Source organism: Oncorhynchus nerka, linkage group LG24 (assembly GCF_034236695.1).
Source record: "Oncorhynchus nerka isolate Pitt River linkage group LG24, Oner_Uvic_2.0, whole genome shotgun sequence".
NCBI classification, from domain to species: Eukaryota; Metazoa; Chordata; class Actinopteri; order Salmoniformes; family Salmonidae; genus Oncorhynchus; species Oncorhynchus nerka.
Window position 1 is genome coordinate 35025006 of NC_088419.1, and position 24611 is coordinate 35049616.

General features: G+C 43.3%; 1 protein-coding gene across 1 annotated transcript; it reads left to right on the forward strand.

The window, feature by feature from the left end:
* Positions 1 to 16332: 16332 nt before the first annotated feature.
* On the forward strand, positions 16333 to 24360 carry LOC115107899 (potassium channel subfamily K member 13-like). Its single transcript, XM_029631651.2, has 4 exons — positions 16333 to 17220; positions 19035 to 19582; positions 19924 to 20151; positions 20479 to 24360. Exons 1-4 carry the CDS (start codon positions 16884 to 16886, stop codon positions 20632 to 20634), a joined length of 1269 nt encoding a protein of 422 aa, XP_029487511.1. The 5' UTR covers positions 16333 to 16883; the 3' UTR covers positions 20635 to 24360.
* The last annotated feature ends 251 nt before the right edge of the window (positions 24361 to 24611 follow it).

Below are 24611 nucleotides of genomic sequence, written 5' to 3' on the forward strand. Positions count from 1 at the left end.
GGTATATGATCACCTAACAGTGCACAGCTTCCAACCCTATGAAGTAACTTATTCTGCCATGTGACTTACAAGTCAAATGTCAACCCTTGGAGGAATAAATTAGCTTCTTGGCATGGTAGGGAGGAAGCAGTGTGGGTTTAATTGGTCCACCAAATCCCAGCGCCACAATTCTTCCATCCTTGCTATCACTGATATACCCCCGATCCAATTACGTCTGGCTTAGATACTACGGCTGCGACGGGTTTCAAAGCATCACAGACGCACAGCTCCTCCTTTCCCAGAACCCAATGGGACAATAGGCGGCGGACATCAAAGCTTTGTGGACGAGGGCTGGCTGACGCACCCATTGGAGGAACGACATACACACGCCAACGGAAGCATTGACACATACACCACAGAAACACACACACACAAAACCACATAGAATACACACACAGCCAATTCCCTGACCCCCCGTGTGTGTTTTACTCCTAGCTATTACATACAATTGATCAGAGACCAGACCTCATGTCGTGGAAATTAATTTCAAAGTGGCAATCTGGAATTTAGATGCAATTTCCCATTTAGTATTCTGATCTGTATTTGCCCTGTAGAAAATTGGAAAGGTCTGCCTGTGGTTTTAATGTTCTATGGAGGGAGTCATCATTAATTATATAATCTATTTATTTTGGGGGAGCAAGAAGAGAGACAGAGAGAAAGAGTGAGATAGACAGAGAGAGAGAGCGAGAGGGAGAGAGAGAGAGAGAGAGAGATGGAGAGAGAGAATTTGAAGGATTTCTTAATTTCAGGGTCAAGGCCAATTGTATTGCTCATTCTATCTCTATCTAATCTGTTTCCTTATGATTGTTACCATGGACACAGAGTTGCCATCATTTTTACACCAGTAAATGGATAGGTTGTGTTCTGTTGAAGGTTGACAATAATGTCAATGCTAGGCCATGGCCTTGGTACTGCCAGCTCATGGCATGAAGGGGGGCTAGTGGCAAGCACAGCCGTGAAAGGAAGGAGAGAAGAGACTGACAAGAGAGGACATTAAAGAGTTGAGTATAAGTGCAAGACACACACACACAAAGAACACACACATGTGCAGGCAAACACAGAAGCACAAAGGAACGTACACACACACACACACACACACACACACACACACACACACACACACACACACACACACACACACACACACAGTATCAGGAATCAAGGTAAGACCCAAGTGCAGACTGTGTGAAGTAACAATGTTTATTATAACCACAGGGGCAGGAAAACGACAGGCCAAGGCAGGCAGGGGTCAATAATCCAGAGCAGAGGCCAAGGTACAGGACGGCAGGCAGGCTCAGGGTCAGGTCAGCCAGAGGTCGGTAATCCAGAGGTGGAGCAAAGGCACAGGACGGCAGGCAGGCTCAGGGTCAGGACAGGCAAAGGTCAAAAACCAAGAGGACGAGAAAAGAGAGGCTAGGGAAACAGGAGCTGAGCCAAAATGCTGGTAGGCTTGAACAAACAAGACGAACTAGCAACAGATAAAAAACACAAGTATAAATACACAGAGGGAAGATGGGCGGCACCTGGAGGGGGTGGAGCCAAACACATGGACAGGTGGAACAGATCAGGGCGTGACAGTACCACCCCCTGCCCCCCCCCTCCTCTAGGGACGCGACCTGGCGTCCAGGATGTCTCTAGCGGAGACCCAGCACCTCTCCTCCGGGCCATAACCTTCCCAGTCAGCCAGGTACTGGGATCCCCTAACCTGAGGTCGAAACTTCAGGAGGCGTCTCACCGACCATGTACGTCGGTCAGCCGTCGATGAGACGAGGGAGAGGGGTGGGCCTGGAAACAGGAGACAAGGGGCAGTCAGACATGGTTTTGATTCCAGACACAGAAAAGGTAGGAAAAATACGGAGGTTACAGGGCAACAGAGGACGAACAGCAGAGGGGCTAATGATCTTGGAGTGGGGGGAAAAGGTCTCGGCTTCTGGGCTAGTAGCCGCTGCACTATAGCGCCTCAGGCTTGAGCTTCTTGGATACCGGTCAGTGCTGCGGAAGCGAAGTGGCCCGGGCTTTCACTGAACCCCTCCCAGAGGTCCTGGTACTCTGTTGAGCAGGCGGAGATGTCTGGGGCAATTTCCAAGCCCCCAGGAAGATGTCCCGGGGCAGGCAGAGCTGACTTCAGGCAATGAGTGTAGCAGACGGGCTCCAGCCCACAATGGCACCATTAGCCAAATCAATGGAGGGATTGTGTCGCTTGAGCCAAGAGAATCCCAATACCACGGGAACCTGCGGAGACTCAACCAGCAGGAATTGGATCGTCTCGTTGTTGTTCCCCGACACTCATAGGTTGACAAGGGTGGTCTGGTGGGTGACCTGGCCTATAGAGCGCCCGTCCAGTGCTCTAACACCCATGGGAATGGAGAAGAGTTGAGTGGGGATGCCCAGCTCGAATGCCAGGGTAACATCCATGAGACTCACATTGGCCCCCGAGTCGATGAGAACCTGGAGAGACTTGGACTGGTCGCCCCACAGCAGGATGGCATGGAGAGGGGGGCGATTAAGGGAAGAAAAACAAGTATCTAAGACCCACCAGAATACTCACTCCAATGAATGAGCTGGGTCTCTTGAAGGGACAGGTAGACAGTCAGTACCGCAATACAGACAACTCTGGCTGTTCAGTCTGCGTATGCATTAGGCTGTAGGCAGTCTCGCCCAGCAGAGCTGCATCAGCTCGGGAAGAGGCAACTCGGCAGTCTTTGGAGGAACTCGGGTAAGCTCGGTCCTCTCGGGAACTTCTGTAGTTCATCAGATGCAAGGTGGAATCCTTGAGTAAGCAATTGGGACCACAATCAGACATCTTCTCCTTCCTGCGTTCCCGTAACCGTCCATCGATCTGGACTGTTAAGGCGATGAGTGGGTCTAGTTCCCGGGCTGCAAGCTTGTCCTTTACCCCCGCCGATAATTAGTGCAGGAACGCTGCCAGCGTGCGGAACTCCACCACATAGTCTGCCACACTGAGGGAGCCTTGCCGAAGTTGGACTAACTTCCGGACAGCCTTTCTCCCGGACACCGGAGCCTCAAAAAACATTTTCACTTACGACAGGTGGTGGAGAGAAGCATATTTAGTTTTTTAAAAACACACAAAAAAACAGGTATGCTTAGATATGCAGGAAAAATACACATTGTTTTACATAGAATTAAGCATAATGATAATGGCTCTAGATTGCAGGAAACCGCAGTTTCAGGTGTTTAAAAAATGCGAAATTCTCCAACTTTTGGACGGGGAGGTTCGTGGACAATAACATAATTAGTCATGCTATCCCGTGTTTTACTGCTTAAAGAATAGTCTCTTGTTATATGCTCGTGTTTTTTAAAACCTGATACAAACTAGTCTTTGTGTGGCTTAGCCATAAGACTGGGCGTATAGCTCAGATTCGTTTGGGTGCAACCGCAGCATGTGACATCCTGTGGGTTAACTATCCACACATGTATGGAAACTTGCAGAAAGGAGCACATATATATATATATATAGTGCTTCCTGTTGTGAATGCAGTTAGACAACTAATTGCCTTTTACACACTATCTGCTGACTGCCACGTATACAAAAAGGATGTGCTTCTCTATAAAAGCTGAGAACCGACATGTTATGCAGGTGAGTGAGGACCCAAAAGCGCTTTAACAGAAACAGAGTCTTTTAATGTCAAAACACAGGGAAGACATAGATCCTCTTCAGATGTATCGATTGACAACATAGACAACCCGCAGAGAGGGCGACAAATAAATCATAAAGTCCTCTGATCTCAACAGGAGAGTCCCCTTCTAGCAGCAGAGGAGAATAGCAGGGTTAGCGGCGACAGACTGCTGGTCTCTCCGGGTAGGCGCGGGTTGTAGAGGACAGAGGTACCTGATCACACGTAGCATCTGATGAAGAGGCAGATTACGACAGGACGGGACAAGGGTGAAGCAAACGAGAATCTAACAAAGACAGAAGCAGAAACAGAGAGAGAAATAGAGACCTAATCAGAGGGAAAAAGGGAACAGGTGGGAGAGGGTAACGAGGTAGTTAAAGGAGATGAGGAACAGCTGGGGGAAGGAAAGGAAGAGAAGGTAACCTAATACGACCAGCAGGGGGAAACGAAGTGAAGAGAAAGAACAGGAACAAGACATAACATGACAATACATGACACGACACTGTTCGTTGGGCCTTAACCTCTAGTGACTCCCAAACCCGCATGCGGGAGCGTAATCATCGCCTGAAACTAATTAGCATAACGCAGCAGACATAAATATCCCTAGAAAATATTCCTATTCATGAAAATCACAAATGAAATATATTGAGACACAGCTTAGCCTTTTGTTAATCACACTGTCATCTCAGATTTTCAAAATATGCTTTACAGCCAACGCTAGACAAGCATTTGTGTAAGTTTATCAATGCATCTGCTAGCGGCAGGCAACATTTTCACAGAAATAAGAAAAGCAATCAAATTAAATCATTTACCTTTGAAGAACTTCGGATGATTTCACTCAGGAGACTCCCAGTTAGATAGCAAATGTTCCTTTTTTCCAAAAATATTATTTTTGTAGGCGAAATAGCTCCCGTTATGCATTATGCTAATTAGTTTGAGGCGATGATTACGCTCCCGTATCCGGGTTTGAGAGTCACAAGAAGTTAAGGGTGAGAGATTTTCTTAAACGCAATTGGGGAAAGTTCTGTGGTCTTTCAAAATCATTTTCTAGGAATAGGTCACGTGTTAGAGATACCAGGACAGAGTCCTGATAAAAGAGATACCAGAGTAAGATCCTAAGGTAATATAGAGATACTAGGACAATGTCCTGAAGTAATATACCATGGGTTATGATCGTAAGATGTACATGCATGTAAAGAGATACCAGGACAGGGTTCCCATGAAAATGTTCCAGGACAATGTCCTGAAGAAGTAAGAAAATATTCCTGCAGGTTGGAAAAACAGTGTAAAAGTCAATTACTTAGCCAATGTACTGGTAAAACAGTTGGTTATGATTGGGAAACCAGCTATAAATGTAAACACGACACGGAAATGTGCATAGGCAAAACCTTGTGGGTAACATTTTTGAAATTACATCCAGTAATGTAAAAAATATTTTAATGAAGAAGAAATGTACATTTTTAAATTCTAAGAAAGGAAGACATTCCTAATCAAATACTGTTTGTTTTGTGTGTTTGTTTTTGTTTCCTGAATGTGTGTGTATTGACGAGAGATTTATATTATGGACAGAAGATGGACCGTAGTTTGGTAATATGCGTTGTCAACAACAGTGATATTTGAAGCATGTGACAGGTATAAGACATTAGATCTCCCATATTCTCCAGTAGCAAATGTGCAGACGCTTCAGTATTAGTTCTAATGCAGGGTATCAAAACCGTGACCAATTAAAAGGCACAAATACCATAACTACTCTATATAACTACTCTACTGCTATATAACTACACAATGGCTATTGACTTGATTGTTCACGTGATTCTTAGCTTAGCTAAAGGGCATAGTCATTGTGTGTTCTCAATGGACATTGCTAATTGGGGTGCTTTGTAAATTAGCTCTGGCTATCTGCTCCGATTTCAGAGCACTCTCGTCTGAATGTACCAGAGTGTAGAATAACTGTTGAATTTACGGACCCATTGAATATGGCCGGTGTCAGTAAACATTGGGGGGAAAATAACGTAATTAAATTGTTGCCAGCAAAACAGTTAGTCACCAACGCTTTCGATAACTTGTAAAAAGCTTAACCAGCTCTGCTAGGGTGAGTAAAGTGGTCAGAGTGAGGTGTTCTTTTATTTGTGTCTGGAAGTAGCTAGCAAGCTACTTGACTGCTTGACTGCCTTTGTGACCCACACAAAGGCGGTCTGAACGGTCTGAATTTACGAACACACCGTTCGAACACAGCTGCAAAAACATTGGGTGAGTACATTGATAGAACGTGGACGTCTGCTTTGATGGCAGGTTTGAAACCTGTTATCAAAACGGATATTGCGGGGGTAGCGTAAGAATACTGAAGTGGAGTGTGTGGAGCCGATGGTCATTGGAAAAGTGAGTGTAGGGGCAATAGAGCTTGAAATTGGCTACATTTATGACAGGAAAAGTATTGTTATTACTTTGCATCATGCCGCGTTGAAACAATCGCTAAGTTTGTGCATTTGAGGGTTCTGTGTTGGGACAGTTTGTAGTACATTTTTTATTGCGGTAAAAAGAAAAGAAACTCATATGCCAGACATCACCCCACATTAGTAAACTATTTGACAAAGCAGAGGTCGCGAAGGACATTACACGGGATCGAATAGGAAGAATGCGTTCTTTGGCACGACCAAACACTCCTCACAGACTCAGGAAAACCTTTTTATTTTATTTAGTCTTATTCTTAATAGATGTATAGAATTGAAGAACGGGAGGAGAGGCCACAAGAAGACCAAAACGGTTAATGAGTGGAGGAACAGAAGTTATCATGTTTGTTTTGACTGTAATTTAAAACTTTTTAATAGGAAAGTTTGGACTGATTAAGATTTAACAAAGTGAAAACTAACTAAATGTTTGTTTCTGCCCTACGTTTTACCAGACACACCAGCATGCACACACAACTCACTTGTGTTTATTAAGTGGTGTTAATACAGTGTTTGATTGATTGTGTGGAGTCTTTTAAACCTCTCTAGGGTATGTGGGACGCGTCCCACCTGGTCAACATCCAGTGAGATTGCAGAGCGCCAAATTCAAATACAGAAATACTAATTTTAAAAATTCAGAAAAGATACAACTATTTTACATAGGTTTAAAGATGAACTTCTTGTGAATCCAACCATGGTGTCAGATTTCAAAAATGCTTTACGGCGAAAGCATACCTTACAATTATTTGAGAACATAGCCCAGCAGACAAATCATTACAAACAGTAACCAGCTAAGTAGAAGAGTTACACAAGTCAGAAATAGAGATAAAATTAATCACTTACCTTTGATGATCTTCATATGATTGCACTCAGAAGACATTCATTTATTCAATAAATGTTCCTTTTGTTCGATGAAGTCTCTCTTTTTATCCGAAAACCCACGATTTGTTTGCACGTTTTCTTCAGTAATCCACAGGCTCAAACGCAGTCACAACAGGCAGACAAAAAAAATCCAAATTGTATCCGAAAAGTTCATAGAAACATGTCAAACGATGTTTCTATTCAATCCTCAGGTTGTTTTTAGCCTAAATAATCGATAATATTTCAACCGGACAATAACGTTGTCAATATAAAAGGTAAACAAGAAAGGCAATCTCTCGGTCGTGCGCATGAAAAAGCTCTGTGACACGGCAGGGTCCACTCATTCAGACTGTTCTTACTCCCTCATTTTTCAGAATACAAGCCTGAAACAATTTCTAAATACTGTTGACATCTAGTGGGAGACATAGGAACTGCAATTTGAGTCCTACATCAATGGATACTGTAATGGCATTGAATAGAAAATGACACACAAAAAATGTCCTACTTCCTGAATCGATATTTCTCAGGTTTTCGTCTGCCAAATCAGTTCTGTTATACTCACAGACATTATTTTAACAGTTTTCGAAACTTTAGAGTGTTTTCTATCCAAATCTACTCATTATATGCATATCCTATCTTCTGGGCCTGAGTAGAAGGCAGTTTAATGTGGGCACGCTTTTCATCCAAAATTCCAAATGCTGCCCCCTACCCTAGAGAAGTTAATTTGGTTGTAAACTGGGTACGTAGAATGATGGAAATGTTTGAAATGTTTTAAAATGTTTTCTGAGGTACATGGAAAGAAAACACTTAATGGGGTTGAATGACCTTTGTTCTGACTTCATGGTGAGGCCTGATCACCCTCACTAGAAAGACTGGAGACATTGGGTGAAATTTAAATGGGCTATGTAAACACTAATAATTAGGAAGAATTTTATAATTTAGCAATAGTCCTATGTGTGATTTGGAACACAAAAAAGAGAGAGAGAATGAGGGACACCTGTCTCTAGTCTATTTTGCCATTACCTTATGGGATACAATTGTTTCCTTATGGACTTATCAAGAGTTGTAATTCTAAATGGATTTCTTATTCTAATTTGGTTATTTTTGATTTAGCAGGTCGTGTTTTTGTTTTTAATTATCGGTCCCCTGGGACCCTTTGGTAAAAATGCAAATGTGTTTCTTAACATTCTTCACAAAGTGTTACAACTTCTAACAATGGTGAGTGGAGGAGTCAAGCGCAGAGAGCAGGTAATTCAGTTCGTGGATATTTTATTCCATAGACTGTGGAGCCACGACATGCAAAACACCAGGGCGCATGAAACAACCCGTCCCAAAACACAACGGACTAAACTGTCCGGACAAAATACTGATTACACTCATACACCAGATAACAGAAAACAAGCCCACACAAATACCCAGCAGGCCTAGTGCCCTTAAATAGCCTACAAACAAACACTAACTCAAAACAGGTGTACCCACTTAAACCCAATAAACAGAAACAAACTGAAAGGGAATCGATGGCAGCTATAATAGGCCGGCGACGATGACCGCCGAGCTCCGCCCGAACAGGAAGAGGCACCATCTTCGGCGAGATTCGTGACACAAAGCTTTTCCCACCTCCTGTTTATATGAAGAAGTGTATTGCTGTTGTTGTGTTTGATTTTGTCTTGTTTGACAAATCTCACCAGATTGGGTCTGCTGGATGGTTGGGTTTTCTCCCTAAGGCGTAACTCTGAGGGGAGGACGCCAGTATGATAAGGGAGTATGAGCAAATTTGCAACATTATTTCAACAAGTGTGTTGTTATGCTCTTTTGACATTTGTCTTAGAAATTTGGGTAATGAGAAATAATTTGTCATAGGGTGAATATTTGGTCTAGATTTCCAGAATCAGAAATGTCTTAAACTGTTCTTTAGGTCTGTTCTCTCTCAAAGTTATGGCGATAGTGACTCCAGATGGTATCTTGATGCATGGAAGGAATCAACTGACGAAAACAGTGTGAACCTCACCCACTCTAACCAGCTGAGGAAATGGTGACAGATGCGTTCACTACGACCTTGTCCTGCACCACTTCTACTGTGAGACCTGAGTCCGAACCAGCAACCTGTACACAGCATCCGTTTGAAGTTATCAACCTGCTTTTCTCTCGTGCCCTTTCTCCCAGGAGTGCGACATGAGTCCACGTGGAGTGAGCATGGAGAGAGATCCTGTCCAGACTTCTTTCATGCTGCTGGTGTACTGGTAGGAAAATGGACAAGACACAATGGACTGTAAAGGACAGTGGAGGCTCAGGTGAGAAACATCATCAAGGCCATCCACTTTGAACATGTGCTATTGGGAGGACGAACTGAAACACAATCTGAAGAAGAACATGAAGACACGCCAGAAGATGAGTGCCGGGAAAGACCGGGTGGTCAACCGTGCCCGTGATTGAATTAGACTTATCCAAAATTGTTTATTTGGGGTACCATGTTGATTGGTGGTGGTCTGCCCACTGCGAAATGTATAGTAATTTAGACTAGGAATGCATTGAGATACCAATCTGTCATTACCAGAAGTGATGAGAATAGTTCATGCTGGGAATATAAGATGAATAAACTGTTTGTACATGTACATTCTAACCGTATCAATGTGTGCTAAGTTGAGGGTCTTGAATTTGAGTGATAGACTCAACGTGGAGCATTGAAGGCTGTCTTTCCAAATTTGGGTTGTATAACATTGATAGTAGGGGTATTGTTTTACCATGTTATCAGAATTCTAATACTAAAGCACATCAATGCATATGGCTTTCTGGATGATACAGTACAATTGACTTGAGCATGTTTTAGTATGTTTATAACTATGTAAGTAGACTAACCGTAGTGACTAACGTGTTATGGGTTAGATAGAATGATTTATGTGCAAGTATATTTGTAGCCGAAGGCTAAGTACATACGGGGCATATGTTTGAGACAGAATGTGTGCATTAGAGTTTACAGAATGATAGGTGACCATTGCTATACATTCATACCCCAGGGTGAGGGTAACTTGACTGTTGTAGTGAAGCATCTGAAAGACACGACACTGTTAATTGGGCCTTAACTGCACAACTGTTGAAGTGCATAGCTAATCTTATAAAAAAAAGTTGTTTTGAAGGATACAGTCTCTCTCCTTTTGGTTAGAAATGCCCCCCCCCCTTTGGGGTGCATGACCCCCCCTGTACATGCAAATGCATACACAAATATGCATGTATACAAGCACCCACACACACACTCCCCTTATTAACCATGTTTTCTAGTGCTCTTTAATCTACCGCAAACACATTTCCCACAGTGATGTCGTCAAAGATTGATACTTGTCTGAACCAAATTGAGCAGCAAGCAGCGACAACACTCAGTATAATGGTGACAAAGGCACGGTAGTTCTTTCATTAACACATGCTGGGCTATGGTGGAGAAACACTGCACAACACGCAGTGCATTCATAAAGTATTCAGACCCCTTCCCTTTTTCCACATTTTGTTAAGTTACAGCCTTATTGTAAAATGTATTAAATAAAAAAAAATCTCATCAATCTACACACAATACCTCATAAAATAAAAAACAGAAATACCTTATTTACAGTATTCAGACCCTTTGCTATGAGACTCAAAATTGAGCTCAGGTGCATCCTGTTTCCATTGATCATCCTTGAGATGTTTCTACAACTTGATTGGAGTCAGCCTGTGGTAAATTCAATCGATTGGACATGATTTGGAAAGACACATACCCATCTATAAAAGGTCCCACAGTTTACAGTGCATGTCAGAGCAGAAACCATGCCATGTGTCACGCCGTGATCTGTTTCACCTGTCTTAGTGATTGTCTCCACCTACCTCCAGGTGCCACCCATTTTCCCCATTATTCCCAGGGTATGTATTCCTGTGTTCTCTGTTTGTCTGTTGCCAGTTCGTCTTGTCTTGTCAAGTCAACCAGCATGTTTTTCCGTGCTCCTGCTTTTTCCAAGTCTTTGTTTTCCAGTCCTCCCGGTTCTGACCTGTTCTGCCTGCCCTGACACTGAGCCCGCCTGCCTGACCATTCAGCCTGCCCTGACCTCGAGCCTGCCTGCCACTCTACACCTCCTGGACTCTGACCTGGTTTATGATCTTCTGCCTGTCCACGACCTGTCTCTTGCCTGCCCCTTGTTTTATAATAAATATCAGAGACTCGAACCATCTACCTCCCGTGTCTGCATCTGGGTCTTGCCCTGTATCGTTATACCGTGAGGTCGAAGGAATTGTTCGTAGAACTCTGGGACAGGATTGTGTCAAGGCACAGATCTGGGGAAGGGTACCAAGAACACAGTGGCCTCCATCATTTTTAAATGGAGGAAGTTTGGAACCACCAAGACTCTTCCTAGAGCTGGCTGTCCGGTAAAACTGAAAAATCGGGGGAGAAGAGCCTTTGTCAGGGAGATGACCAAGAACCCGATGGTCACTCTGACAGAGATCCAGAGTTCCTCTGTGGAGAAGGTCATCCATCTCTGCAGCACTCCACCAATCAGGCCTTTATGGTAGACTGACCAGACTGAAGCCACTCCTCAGTAAAAGGGGCATGACAAAAGAGAGCCTGTAATGCGCCTTCCTCTTTTGGACGTTAAACAAGGCAACACTCCATCTTAACTCCTCCTCCATATTTACTGGATTGGTTGAATAGTGCAGAAAAAAACCTCCCTGACAATTCCTTTTTAAATTCTGGTCAAGACTAGTATGTAGGGGATCTAGTTTCAGACATTTTTTGTTGTTGATGTATTTTTCACCTTTATTTAACCAGGTAGACAAGTTCTTATTTACAACTGCGACCTGGTAAAGATAAAGCAAAGCAGTGCGACACAAACAACAACACAGAGTTACACATGAAATAAACAAGCCTACAGTCAATAACACAATAGAAAAAATAAAGTCTATATACAGTGTGTGCAAATGGCGTGAGGAGGTAAGGAAATAAATAGGCCATAGTAGCGGAGTAATTACAATTTAGCAATTTAACACTGGAGTGATAGATGTGCAGGTGATGATGTACAAGTAGAAATACTGATGTGCAAAAGAGCAGAAAAGTAAATAAAAACAATATGGGGATGCGGTAGGTAGATTGGATGGACTATTTACACATGGGCTATGTACAGCTGGAGCGATCGGTTAGCTGCTCGGATAGCTAATGTTTAAAGTTAGTGCGGGAAATATAAGTCTAGCTTCAGCGATTTTTGCAATTCGTTCCAGTCATTGTCAGCAGAGATCTGGAAGGAAAGGCTGCCAAAGGAGGTGTTGGCTTTGTGTGGCTTTGGCTTTGCGTGGTACGGGTACGTTTTGTTATCTGGAAGGAGAGTTTACAGTCTAGCCAGACATCTAAGTATTTGTAGTTGTCCACATATTCTAAGTCAGAACCGTCCAAAGTAGTGATGCTAGTCAGGCGGGCGAGTGCGGGCAGCGAACGGTTGAAAAGCATGCATTTAGTTTTACTAGTGTTTAAGAGCAGTTGGAGGACACGGAAGGAGTGTTGTATGGCATTGAAGATTGTTTGGAGGTTTGCTGACACAGTGTCCAACGAATGGCCAGATGCATACAGAATTATGTCGTCTGCATAGAGGTGGATCAGGGAATCACCTGCAGCAAGAGCAAAAACAGCAGAGGTGTATTTGGAGGGCAAGTTGGTCAGGATAATATCTATGAGGGTGCCCATATTTATGGATTTAGGGTTGTACCTGATGGGTTCCTTGATAATTTGTGTGAGATTGAGGGAAAATATCTTAGATTGCAGGACATCTGGGGTGTTAAGCATACCCCAGTTTAGGTCACCTAACAGAACGAACTCTGAAGATAGTTGAGGGGCAATCAATCATATGGTGTCCAGGGCACAGCTGGGAGCGGGGGGGGTCTATAATAGATGGCAACAGTTAGAGACTTGTTTCTGGAGAGATTCATTTTGAAAATTAGAAGCTCGAACTCTTTGGGCATAGACCTGGAAAGTATGACAGAACTTTGCAGGCTATCTCTGCAGTAGATTAAAAGTCCTCCCCCTTTGGCAGTTCTGTCTTGACTGAAAATGTTGTAGCTGGGAATGGACATTCCATTAATTTTAAAATGGAAAAGAGATTGAAGATAAATTGAAATATATACAAAAAAATACAAAAAATTGAAAATGTACAGGGGAGAACGACAAACCACGTCTGCACTGCTACGCCATCTTGGGTGGAACGCTTGCTACGTTAGGTTAGCCGAGTCTGGCCGCAAGTAGTGTCTATCTATTAAGCTGTCCGTGGTGCGGAAATGTTCTACCCTCAAATTGTTTACCAAAATTACACCAGTAATGTTGGGGTACTGACCAAAAGTATGAGCTGAAATGCACTGTTCCAATTATTGTAGAAATGTTAGGGTTAACTAAATAACAAAATAAGCTTTTCTTCTGTACAGTGCCTTGCGAAAGTATTCGGCCCCCTTGAACTTTGCGACCTTTTGCCACATTTCAGGCTTCAAACATAAAGATATAAAACTGTATTTTTTTGTGAAGAATCAACAACAAGTGGGACACAATCATGAAGTGGAACGACATTTATTGGATATTTCAAACTTTTTTAACATATCAAAAACTGAAAAATTAGGTGTGCAAAATTATTCAGCCCCCTTAAGTTAATACTTTGTAGCGCCACCTTTTGCTGCGATTACAGCTGTAAGTCGCTTGGGGTATGTCTCTATCAGTTTTGCACATCGAGAGACTGAAATTTTTTCCCATTCCTCCTTGCAAAAACAGCTCGAGCTCAGTGAGGTTGGATGGAGAGCATTTGTGAACAGCAGTTTTCAGTTCTTTCCACAGATTCTCGATTGGATTCAGGTCTGGACTTTGACTTGGCCATTCTAACACCTGGATATGTTTATTTTTGAACCATTCCATTGTAGATGTTGCTTTATGTTTTGGATCATTGTCTTGTTGGAAGACAAATCTCCGTCCCAGTCTCAGGTCTTTTGCAGACTCCATCAGGTTTTCTTCCAGAATGGTCCTGTATTTGGCTCCATCCATCTTCCCATCTTCCCTGTCCCTGCTGAAGAAAAGCAGGCCCAAACCATGATGCTGCCACCACCATGTTTGACAGTGGGGATGGTGTGTTCAGGGTGATGAGCTGTGTTGCTTTTACGCCAAACATAACGTTTTGCATTGTTGCCAAAAAGTTAAATTTTGGTTTCATCTGACCAGAGCACCTTCTTCCACATGTTTGGTGTGTCTCCCAGGTGGCTTGTGGCAAACTTTAAATGACACTTTTTATGGATATCTTTAAGAAATGGCTTTCTTCTTGCCACTCTTCCATAAAGGCCAGATTTGTGCAATATACGACTGATTGTTGTCCTATGGACAGAGTGTCACACCTCAGCTGTAGATCTCTGCAGTTCATCCAGAGTGATCATGGGCCTCTTGGCTGCATCTCTGATCAGTCTTCTCCTTATATGAGCTGAAAGTTTAGAGGGACGGCCAGGTCTTGGTAGATTTGCAGTGGTCTGATACTCCTTCCATTTCAATATTATCGCTTGCACAGTGCTCATTGGGATGTTTAAAGCTTGGGAAATCTTTTTGTATCCAAATCCGGCTTTAAACTTCTTCACAACAGTATCTCGGACCTGCCTCGTGTGTTCCTTGTTCTTCATGATGCTCTCTGCGCTTTTAACGGACCTCTGAGACTATCACAGTGCAGGTGCATTTATACGGAGACTTGATTACACACAGGTGGATTGTATTTATCATCATTAGTCATTTAGGTCAACATTGGATCATTCAGAGATCCTCACTGAACTTCTGGAGAGAGTTTGCTGCACTGAAAGTAAAGGGGCTGAATAATTTTGCACGCCCAATTTTTCAGTTTTTGATATGTTAAAAAAGTTTGAAATATCCAATAAATGTCGTTCCACTTCATGATTGTGTCCCACTTTTTGTTGATTCTTCACAAAAAAATACAGTTTTATATCTTTATGTTTGAAGCCTGAAATGTGGCAAAAGGTCGCAAAGTTCAAGGGGGCCGAATACTTTCGCAAGGCACTGTAACTGCACAACAAGGGTGGCAGGTAGCCTAGCGGTTAGGAGGCCAGTAAACGAAAGGTTGCTGGTTAAAATCCCAGAGCCGACTAGGCGAAAAATCTGTTGATGTGCCCTTGAGCGAGGTACTGTACTTAACCCTAATTTCTCCAGGGTCGCTGTCAATAATGGCCGATCCCTGGCTGTCACCCCACTCTCCGAGGCTGTCTCAGGTGGATTGGGATATCCAAATAACTCATTTCTAATGCACTTGTACATGTGTGAAATAGGACAAATGTAAGCACCCATCTGAGTATTATCTTAACATGATGAGAATGCTGCAAATCTGCCAGTCAATTTTACCTCCAGGACTGAAACACAGTCTGAGGTCAGTGGCCCCGCTGTCCATAACTATTAACTGTCCAATGTGCTGAAATTCTCTGCCCCTCAGATTGTGAGCCATAGCTACAACAGATACACCAGCAATGTCAGGATTAACTTCACTAAACATTCAAAACAGGATTTATTTTGACAGAGATTTTAAAAATAGCCTTTTGTTGTCCATCTCCCTCTGATGTGCATATTGCATTTTTTACAACTTGTTCCGTTGGTAGTGACATTTGCTAAGCTTGTCCCTTGATGTCCCAGTGCAAAGACATGAATGTTCAGACCTGGATCTGAAAGGTCACATCATATTGATTCATGGCAGAAGACATCAGCCCCATTATTTAATGGGCAGCACAGCAGGAGACTGCCCAAATGTTGGAATCATGCTTAGCATTGATGCAGGCTGATCAAGTCACATGGTGACCATACAGTATCTTGATTCACTTGATAGTCTAAGAATGTTTCCATTTGGTTGTTGTTTCTAAAGTAATTACTCAGGAATGTATTTGTGATACATATGTCATCTTTCTTGACTTTATCACTTTGTAAATTCACAGTTGCTCATGTTTGTTTAGTTGACGTTCAAGCTGAAGTTTATAGCTTGATGTTGATTACATTTTGCTTTCATGCATAGGCCTAAAGGATATAACTGGTCATATTTTCCCTGCTTCGATCCTGTTCCACTTGGTCTCGACCAGAACAGAGGAGTAGTTGTGTGTGTGGGTGAGTTTGTGACTGAGGCGTGTTCAGAGTGTGTAGCCCAGTCGATGCCCTCGGCGTCCCTTGATGTGGAGGTCAGTTAGACGCGCACTGTTGCAGACAGACAAAACTATAACAGCCTTATACAGAGTACACCGTTTGAAGACCGATTCTATTCAATGTGAGCTTATTCGAAAGCACCTTCTTCTTAACGCGCTCTGTGAGGGGCGTATTTTGAGACGAAGGGAGGTTGCGCATTGAACGCAGCGTCGTAAACTATTTTTCTATCCAGCCCCAGCCAAAGGTTTGTGGATTTTATTTGTTCGTTTGCACACCCGTTCAAATCCACTTTTCAACTGTGCGCCTTTTTGGTTAACACAATTTGAACTCTAACAGAGAGGTGAACATGGGTTTATTTATTTTGGACAAGCGCGGAAAGGTGAAGGATAACGCCATATGTTTATTGTAACGGATAATAATAACGGACATTTGGACTTGATGGCCAAAGAGCCTTGACAACTGTTGATGGTTACTGTTGTGTTTGTTCTTCGATGAATTTTCACAATGACAGGTGACCAGCTGTTGAATCTCCGAGGAAAACTCTCCTCATTTTCTCTCTGGCTATCTCTGCTCTCTATCCCCGCAGCCTCCGACTCTATTTCACCAGAGTTTCTATCCTGAACCTGTTTGTTATTTTACACGATAGACATTACGATGGATAATGAGGAATGTGTCATTTGTTACATAATAAAACGATGCGGCGAGTTCCCAGTACCTGTTGAACAGTGACAAGCCTACATTATGGCCTGCCGGAGCGGCTGCTGTTGTGGCTTCGGTCCCTTCAACGAGGATAACGCCAGGTTCCTAATGTTAGCGGTGTTTATAATCCTCTACCTCCTCTGCGGTGCCGCTGTCTTTTCAGCACTGGAACAGCCGATGGAAGCAGAGGCGAAGGACCGCTGGGCGCAGCGTTTTGAACAGTTTAGCCAAAAGAATAACCTGAGTAAGAAGGAGCTGGACAACTTCTTGAGGAACTACGAGGAGGCGAACTTGGCCGGGATTCGCGTGGACACTATCAGACCTCGGTGGGATTTTACCGGCGCGTTCTACTTCGTGGGGACTGTGGTCTCGACCATAGGTGATATTTTATGTAGTTTATAGATTCTCTCATTATCACGTATGACACATCATATCCAACACCATGAATCAAAGCTGAAAGCAGGAGATAATCAATTTTATATTTAACTTACTTGGGACAAAATTGCTGTTCATATTTTCTGGCACTCCAAAACTTGTAGTTTTTAGGAGTAATTTTAAAGGGAAATTAGGCTATGCTATGCTCTTATGAATTATTTTCAATAATTCCACAACTAGAACAATCACAGCCAACTAAAGGATGCTTCAATATGCATGCCTATCAAGTTTTATTTAGTCTTATTGTGTCATGTAATTGGTTTCAATATGAAACCCTGTTAAATTAGTGCCGCCTGGAGTGCCAATTACTAGGAAACTCCAGCAACTCTCTGTCCCTCCCTCTCTGTCTGAAGGATATGAGACTGTGTTGGCAAACAAAAGCCTGGTGAAGAGGGGATGTTTATGGCTCACAAGCCAATCTTATCTCTGATCTTTTGTAGCTAAGCCACACAGCTAAAAGCCTTAATGCCTCTAGATTACTTTATTACATGTCAAGAAAGAAAATAAATGGATTTGGAGGAACTTAGCTCATGCATTTGTATTCAGTACAGATATACTAAATACATACTTATTGTACTTAGATAACGGGACAAAAGGAAGCCCTACTTTTTTTCTTTGGGGGGGGCAGCCAGTGAATGGAAGTAAATGGAGAGATCCCTTTTCACCTCTGACTGCTCATTGTTAAATGCAGTGTGAAATGGAACATGGTCATCATGGAACAGAGGGAGCATGTAGTCAAGGGCTGGAATGGATGGACTCATCATGAGATTCATCACAGCTGGGCTCACACTGTCCATCAGATAAGAGCTGTGTGTGTGTGTGTGTGTGTGTGTGTGTGTGTGTGTGTGTGTGTGTGTGTGTGTGTGTGTGTGTGTGTGTGTGTGTGTGTGTGTGTGTGTGTGTGTGTGTGTGTGTGTGTGTGTGTGTGATTCTGTGGGTCCTCCATTGGTCTGAAAGTAGGCATTCCTAGTGTAGTATAAAGGGGTGGGGCGAGAATGAGAGAAGACGTGATAAAGGATGGTAAAAGAGGGAGGAGGAGAGAGGGAAGTAAGAAAGGTATAGAGGAAGAGAAGTAAAAAGGGAGGGTTAAGTGTGTGAGAGAGAAGTCAATTGGAGAGAATTATGAAGAGAGAGCGATGAGGGGATGTCTAGAAAGAGAGAAGGCGAAGAATCAAGAATAATATTATTCTTGTCACCATTAGCAACCCTGTAGGCGAGTGAGTGAGTGAGTGGCTGAGGAGGCATTGTGCATGTGACTGAATGGTGCTTCACTCCACTCAGGGCAGAGGGAGGAAGGGTGTGCTTGTTAACAACCAATTAACCGTCAACATTGAACAAACTCTGAGCTTACATACTGTACAGATGCTAAAACGCGCACACAATCCAAAAGCCAGAGGAAGGCTGTCGTGTTTGTGTGCGTGCTTGACACTTCTATTTGGGGCCTGTCTTGTGTGAGCGTTGCTTCAACTTATGTGCTTTTCCACCTGTCTGTGAAAGCTGACGGTGTACATTATGCTCAGGCTGACTGGTTTAGGATTGTGAATAAACAGGATTTGAAATAAAACAAAAAATCATACTGCATTGTTCAGTGTGATTCAGTATTGTATTGTCACACTGTTGTTTTCTAATGGTAATGATTCTACTATTTGTCCCATCATGGTGTAATTAGTAATACATTCAAGTAAAAACATAATTACTAGTTTTGACCTGTACTGTTTTCTTTATAATAACATATCCCTCCATCTTCATGTTTCCCAGGGTTTGGAATGACGACGCCAGCAACCATCAGTGGTAAGATCTTCCTCATCTTCTACGGCCTGATTGGCTGTGCCTCGACCATCTTGTTCTTCAACCTCTTCCTAGAGCGCGTCATCACCGTCATCGCCTTCGTCCTCAAGTCCTGCCACGAGCGTCGCCACCTTCGCAAGGCCGTGCTTCCGCAAAATGGCCGCCGACGCCTCTCCGAGGGCAGCGGAAGAGGCGGCAGGGGAGAGGGGCTGGCTGGGTGGAAGCCCTCGGTGTACTGTGTGATGTTGATCCTGGGCGCCGCCGCCATCTTGGTATCCTGCTGTGCCTCGGCCATGTACTCTGCTGTAGAAGGCTGGGGCTACCTGGATTCTCTGTACTACTGCTTCGTAGCGTTCAGCACCATTGGGTTTGGGGACATGGTGAGCAGCCAGATGTTTGCGTACGACGAGGGGAATGAGAGCCAGACGGCGTACCGGGTGGGTAACTTCCTGTTTATTCTGACAGGAGTTTGCTGTATCTACTCCCTGTTCAACGTCATCTCCATCGTCATCAAACAGGTATATGCTCATAATACTTCAGCTCTTATTGCCTTTGGTTTAACCAGGTAAGTCATTGAGGATAAAAAACTCTTTGACAATAATGACCTGATAATGGCCTGCCTCATCATCAACCCCAGTGGGATTGTTGTTATTGTTACTGTATTCATCTTGCTCATTTTATTAAGTAAAGTAGTGACTTTGGGTGTTTTGAAAAGCACTTGTGAATAAAAGTTATTATTGTAGCCATTCATTTTGGAATCGTAAAAAAAAAAATTGTATTCAGAAAAATGTCATGTAAGCTTAGTCTCTAAGACTTTTATTATAGCATCGCCATTGATCATTTATGTTGGGACTTTGAGGTGCTGAACTGGCTGCTGAGGAGGCTGGAGGTGCCATGTCGCTGCCCAGGGAGGGGGCGCCACCAACCGCACCCCAGACACCCCCGCAGGAACATGGTAGTGCCCGGACACCTGAGGGCCAGGCGGGACCTGTCCATCGAGACGGACGCGGTGAACGACAGCGAGGCGGACGGACGGAGGATGTCTGGAGAGATGATCTCCATGAAAGACTTCTTGGCTGCCAATAAGGTGAGGAGAAGACATGAACATGTATGCGTCCACTACTTACGGTTTATGGCTGTTCCCAGATCAGACTTTGTGCAGATGTGAAATACTTGAGGCGTGTTCACATATACCTATCGGATCCAGATCCTGCAGTGTTTGGTACCCTGATCCTCTATATCCGGCCATTTAATTGCATAAGTGAAGTGCAAACGAATCGTGGTTCCTGCCCGTGTGGTCGTTCCAGGAAACGTTGATGCTGTATCATTAGATTTATTTTTACTGCTATATTGCTGTACCCAGCGCTTGTTTTACATTTATTTGGTCTTGAATTAGTTTCTCTCCATTCATCAGGTGAACCTGGCCATCATGCAGAAGCAGCTGTCAGAGATGGCTAACGGTCACCCTCGCCAGTCAAGCTCCAGCTCCCGCCACAATGGCTTCTCCGGAGGGGTGGGCGCCCTGGGCATCATGAACAACCGTCTGGCAGAGACCAGCGTGGACAGATAGGCCTACACCTACGTGTACACATAAGTCAGACTGATTGAGTGGCCAGAGAGACAGTCACAAGAAATCAGGACTTACTCTAAAAATACATTGGTTTTAATTGAACAAATAGAGAAATGTACAATACCCAACTCAATTCCAGGAGAATAATTGACCCCATGAACTAAAGCCTGGCCAGGCCACATCAGTTCAGAATATGTCACGCACATTCAATCAAGCTGCGAAGGGAAAGGAAGTGCAGTGGCATTCAGTGTGCAGGAAGTTTGCCGTTTCATAACTGTAGGGACAATGAAATACAATACGTCTGCCCTACTTAATCAAGCTGTCCATCGCAGGAGAATAATTGACCTGAAGTACCAACCTATACCGCAACGAGGTTCCACTGTAAGAGAACTCTGCCTGCCGCCACCCATTCTTCTCTGATGCATGCTGGTTCATCAGGCAGTGTCTATGTGCGTGCATGCATGAGTGTGTTGGTGTGCGCACGTCTCCTTCACCCACATCTGGATCACAACCAACTGTAGCTACTGCTGGAATCTGGTGGTTAGTTACTGAGGCAGTTTCCATGGTGACACTACAGAATACAGAAAGCTACCCAAAGACATTGTAGCTGAGTGGTTTCAAACTACCCTATGGTATTCTTCATATCACTAGCGAATAACAGCTAGCCAACAGACTGCTCATCACCACGACTACAAACACCCTATACTGTCATCTTGATCAAGAAGACCCACCGCTCGCCTGCTTTTCAGAGAAAACACCTAGAGGGGAAGTAGCCTTCTGAGAAAAATACTGAATTTCCACTGTGTGTAAGAAACCGCAACCGATCTATAAGGGGAGACAGCCTTATGAAAAGGCAGGCAAGACTTTTAGAGACAGCTGAATGTGGCAAACAGAAACACTGTCTAAATATCATGCTTCTGTCTGAGTGGTTATGGCTACAGACTTGTTATGTTCATCAGCTGTAATGGGTTTTCTATTGCACTGCCGCCTCTAACTTGTTATCTGTTATGTTTGAGACATAGTGCAATGGACAATAACACCCAGCACAGCACTGCACCATTACAAACTAATGGATATCTATTTATTCTATCCAAAATGAAAAACAGAATTCTATTCTTTAGAGATTCCAATTTAGAGTGTATTATCAGAGGACTGTTATCTTGCTGTTTCACCACACTATGTGGAAGCACCATAAGGCAGCAGCATACGGACTCTAACAATGAAGTATCACTCTTTTGTCCATATCTATCTGGACCTGGCCAGCATGCTCATATTAATGCTATGAAAAACAAGTCTCTCTCTGAGGTTATTTCAGGGCCTTTTTCTCATTCTTTCCATGACAGAGGTGTTATGTTCTCGTTCTATTCTGAAACTGGAACGAGAGAAAGAGAGAGACAAGTGAGAAAGGGATCTGTGAGAAGAAAAAAATGGCCGGTTGGGTGAAAGACAAAACGGAGAAGTAGAAATGGACAGATCTGTGAAAAGAAGAGCCAGTTTGGGGGAAAGAAAGCAGTAATGAGCAGAGAGAGAGAGAGAGAGAGAGAGAGAAGAGCAGAACTGTTCAGATCACAGTCTACATTATGGATTGGGTTGGAGCAGGGGCGACATACGCCTCTTCACACGCCTTGTTGAACGCACCCGAAGAAGATGCTCAAATTATACATGGTGCTAGTGAGACAGACTCCTACAGATTTACGTCACAGCGAGCTTTCGTGCTGAATGTCTCAATACCCAGCTAGTTATTCCGAAAAGCCGTAGAGAAAAGAAAAAGCCCATTTATCACGTCTTCCCCGTTACCTCTAATAACGCACTACAGTGGAGAAGCAGTATAACAGGTGCGGCAGTCTGAATACAGCATAGCCCACAGTATGGGTCAGCAAATTAATGTGACCTGATATTTTTGTACCAAATGGTGATCTAATTTCATGTCACGATTTGAAACGGTGGTACAGTATATTATTGAGAAAATGACACAACTCTGCTACTTATTGTCACTAGCAGATTTGTTTTTGCTACTTTGTAATTTCATCCATTTTGAAACAACCAATGTATCATTGGGTGACTATACTGTTGACAAAGAAATTACAACTAACTGTAGAGTACTGACAAGAATGTGACAGAAAAAATATGGATACGCCTGAAATGATCTTGTCTGGTGGTCTTGTTTGTATGTTGTCCCGTTGGGACTAACTTTATCACAGAGAGAACAGTAGTTGGCTAGCCTCTACCAGGCTTTCACCAACATGAGTGAGACCTGGGAGCCGAGGCTAGTAGTTGGCTATTGTCCCTCAGGAGGGAGGCAGAGAGAGAGGGTGAGTGAGCCTCTTCACCGCTGCCTAGCAAACAGGAGGTGTGAGAAGAGAAGGTGACTCACTGCGTTATTCAAAGCTCCTGTCAAATCACATGTAGTCACAATAGCTCTTTGTGGAGTTCCTAGCTGGAGTTGAGTGTTAAGTGGCTGCCCACTCACTATTCCCTTTATGCCCATTCCCAAGAACACTGCCGCCACACTGGATAAACACATATAGCTAACATAAATACAGATGACTTGAGATATGACGAAATAGAGATGAGGTGTTGAAAAGCTAGAGACTGGAGATTTTCTTCCTATTGGGGCCATGGGGTTGTGAAACTAATGTCCCTGCACGTGTAACAACAAGAATGTTAAAAGGTGCTGACATACTAGAGCTAGATAGGCTATTTTGAGTCTGGTGTGGTTAATGCTTGTCCGGGGTAAACAGTCTTACAAAGGCTCTTGAATTAGACCAGACAGATGCACATGAGGTGATGACTGGCGTAGAAAGACTGGCTTATTCATTCGATTAGTAAAACCTCAGTCATTATGTGAATAGGAGTAAATTGCTGCAACAATAAGTATATCAATCACAATCCCATTATGAAGCATGTGCGAATGAGGGTGAGCGCAGAGAGCTGAGAGAAATGGTGGGAGTTGTGCATTATCTCAATGGCTTATGAGAGCTCCCATGCGGCTATTGGGTAGAAGTGAATTAGGATACAGTATGATCTGTGAGTCATCATCTCAATTCAATGCATAGAGGAATGCAAGAGGAAGTCATAAATCGGTATAATAGATTGGGGGTCAAAGCCAAAGAACATGAAGTTGATCAATCCCAATCGAGAGAGGAGCTGATTTTTTTGTTTATGACAGTAAAACATTCTTATGGCTATAACATTTGTTAGCGCCTTCAATTCTTGCACATTTTATCATAAAAATGTATATTTCAACACCGAACTGCTAAACTTGGAACCAATCAGAACTCCTGTACATACCCCTTGTGATCAATGCAGCCAATGGCCTGCTCCTAAGATGTAAACAGAGCCTGGTGAAAACTCAAGCTGCTGTCTGTCTGTGTGTGATGAGCTCCCAAAGACTGAAATAAAATACATATGTTTTCGAGTGCACTTGAAATATGCAGCATGCAATATGAATTGTCTTGATTGTACGAAGACGCAACTCCGTTGACCATTTTACCAATTTATTGAAATTTAGCCAATGTTAGTTTGACTAGCCTAGCCAGCTACTGTAAACGTCGATGTGCCTGCTCAGGAGGCTAGTGTTTCATTAGCTGTCTCTCTGTCAGTGAATTACATTTTTCGAACCATGTTTTGTCATGATTATTTGTCTCATTTCAATTAACTGTCTGCAGGCTTGAAGAAACATTAAATCATATACCTTGCAAACCCAAATAAAAGCATGTACGTAGATATATGTGTGTGTCATGTATGCTAGAATGGAGGTTTAAAAATGACAGCCGCACATGAATATTAGCCAACACAGCATATCCTACACATATAGTATAGCTTGCAATACAATCTTCTCTTAAAAACAGCTAGGCACAATGCACTGTATACTATGTGCAAGATGACCACAGTTTGATTTCTAAACCAGATGAGTTCTCAAATATCAGCAGCTGCCCAATACCATGGTGGGCATGAATAATGTTGGATCCATTGGA

Coding starts and splice junctions, on each gene's coding strand:
- LOC115107899 (XM_029631651.2), top strand. CDS start 16,884: ATGGCCTGCCGGAGCGGCTGCTGTTGTGGCTTCGGTCCCTTCAACGAG. Junction 17,221..19,034: donor GACTGTGGTCTCGACCATAG/GTGATATTTTAT, acceptor CATGTTTCCCAG/GGTTTGGAATGACGACGCCA. Junction 19,583..19,923: donor TCTCCATCGTCATCAAACAG/GTATATGCTCAT, acceptor TGGGACTTTGAG/GTGCTGAACTGGCTGCTGAG.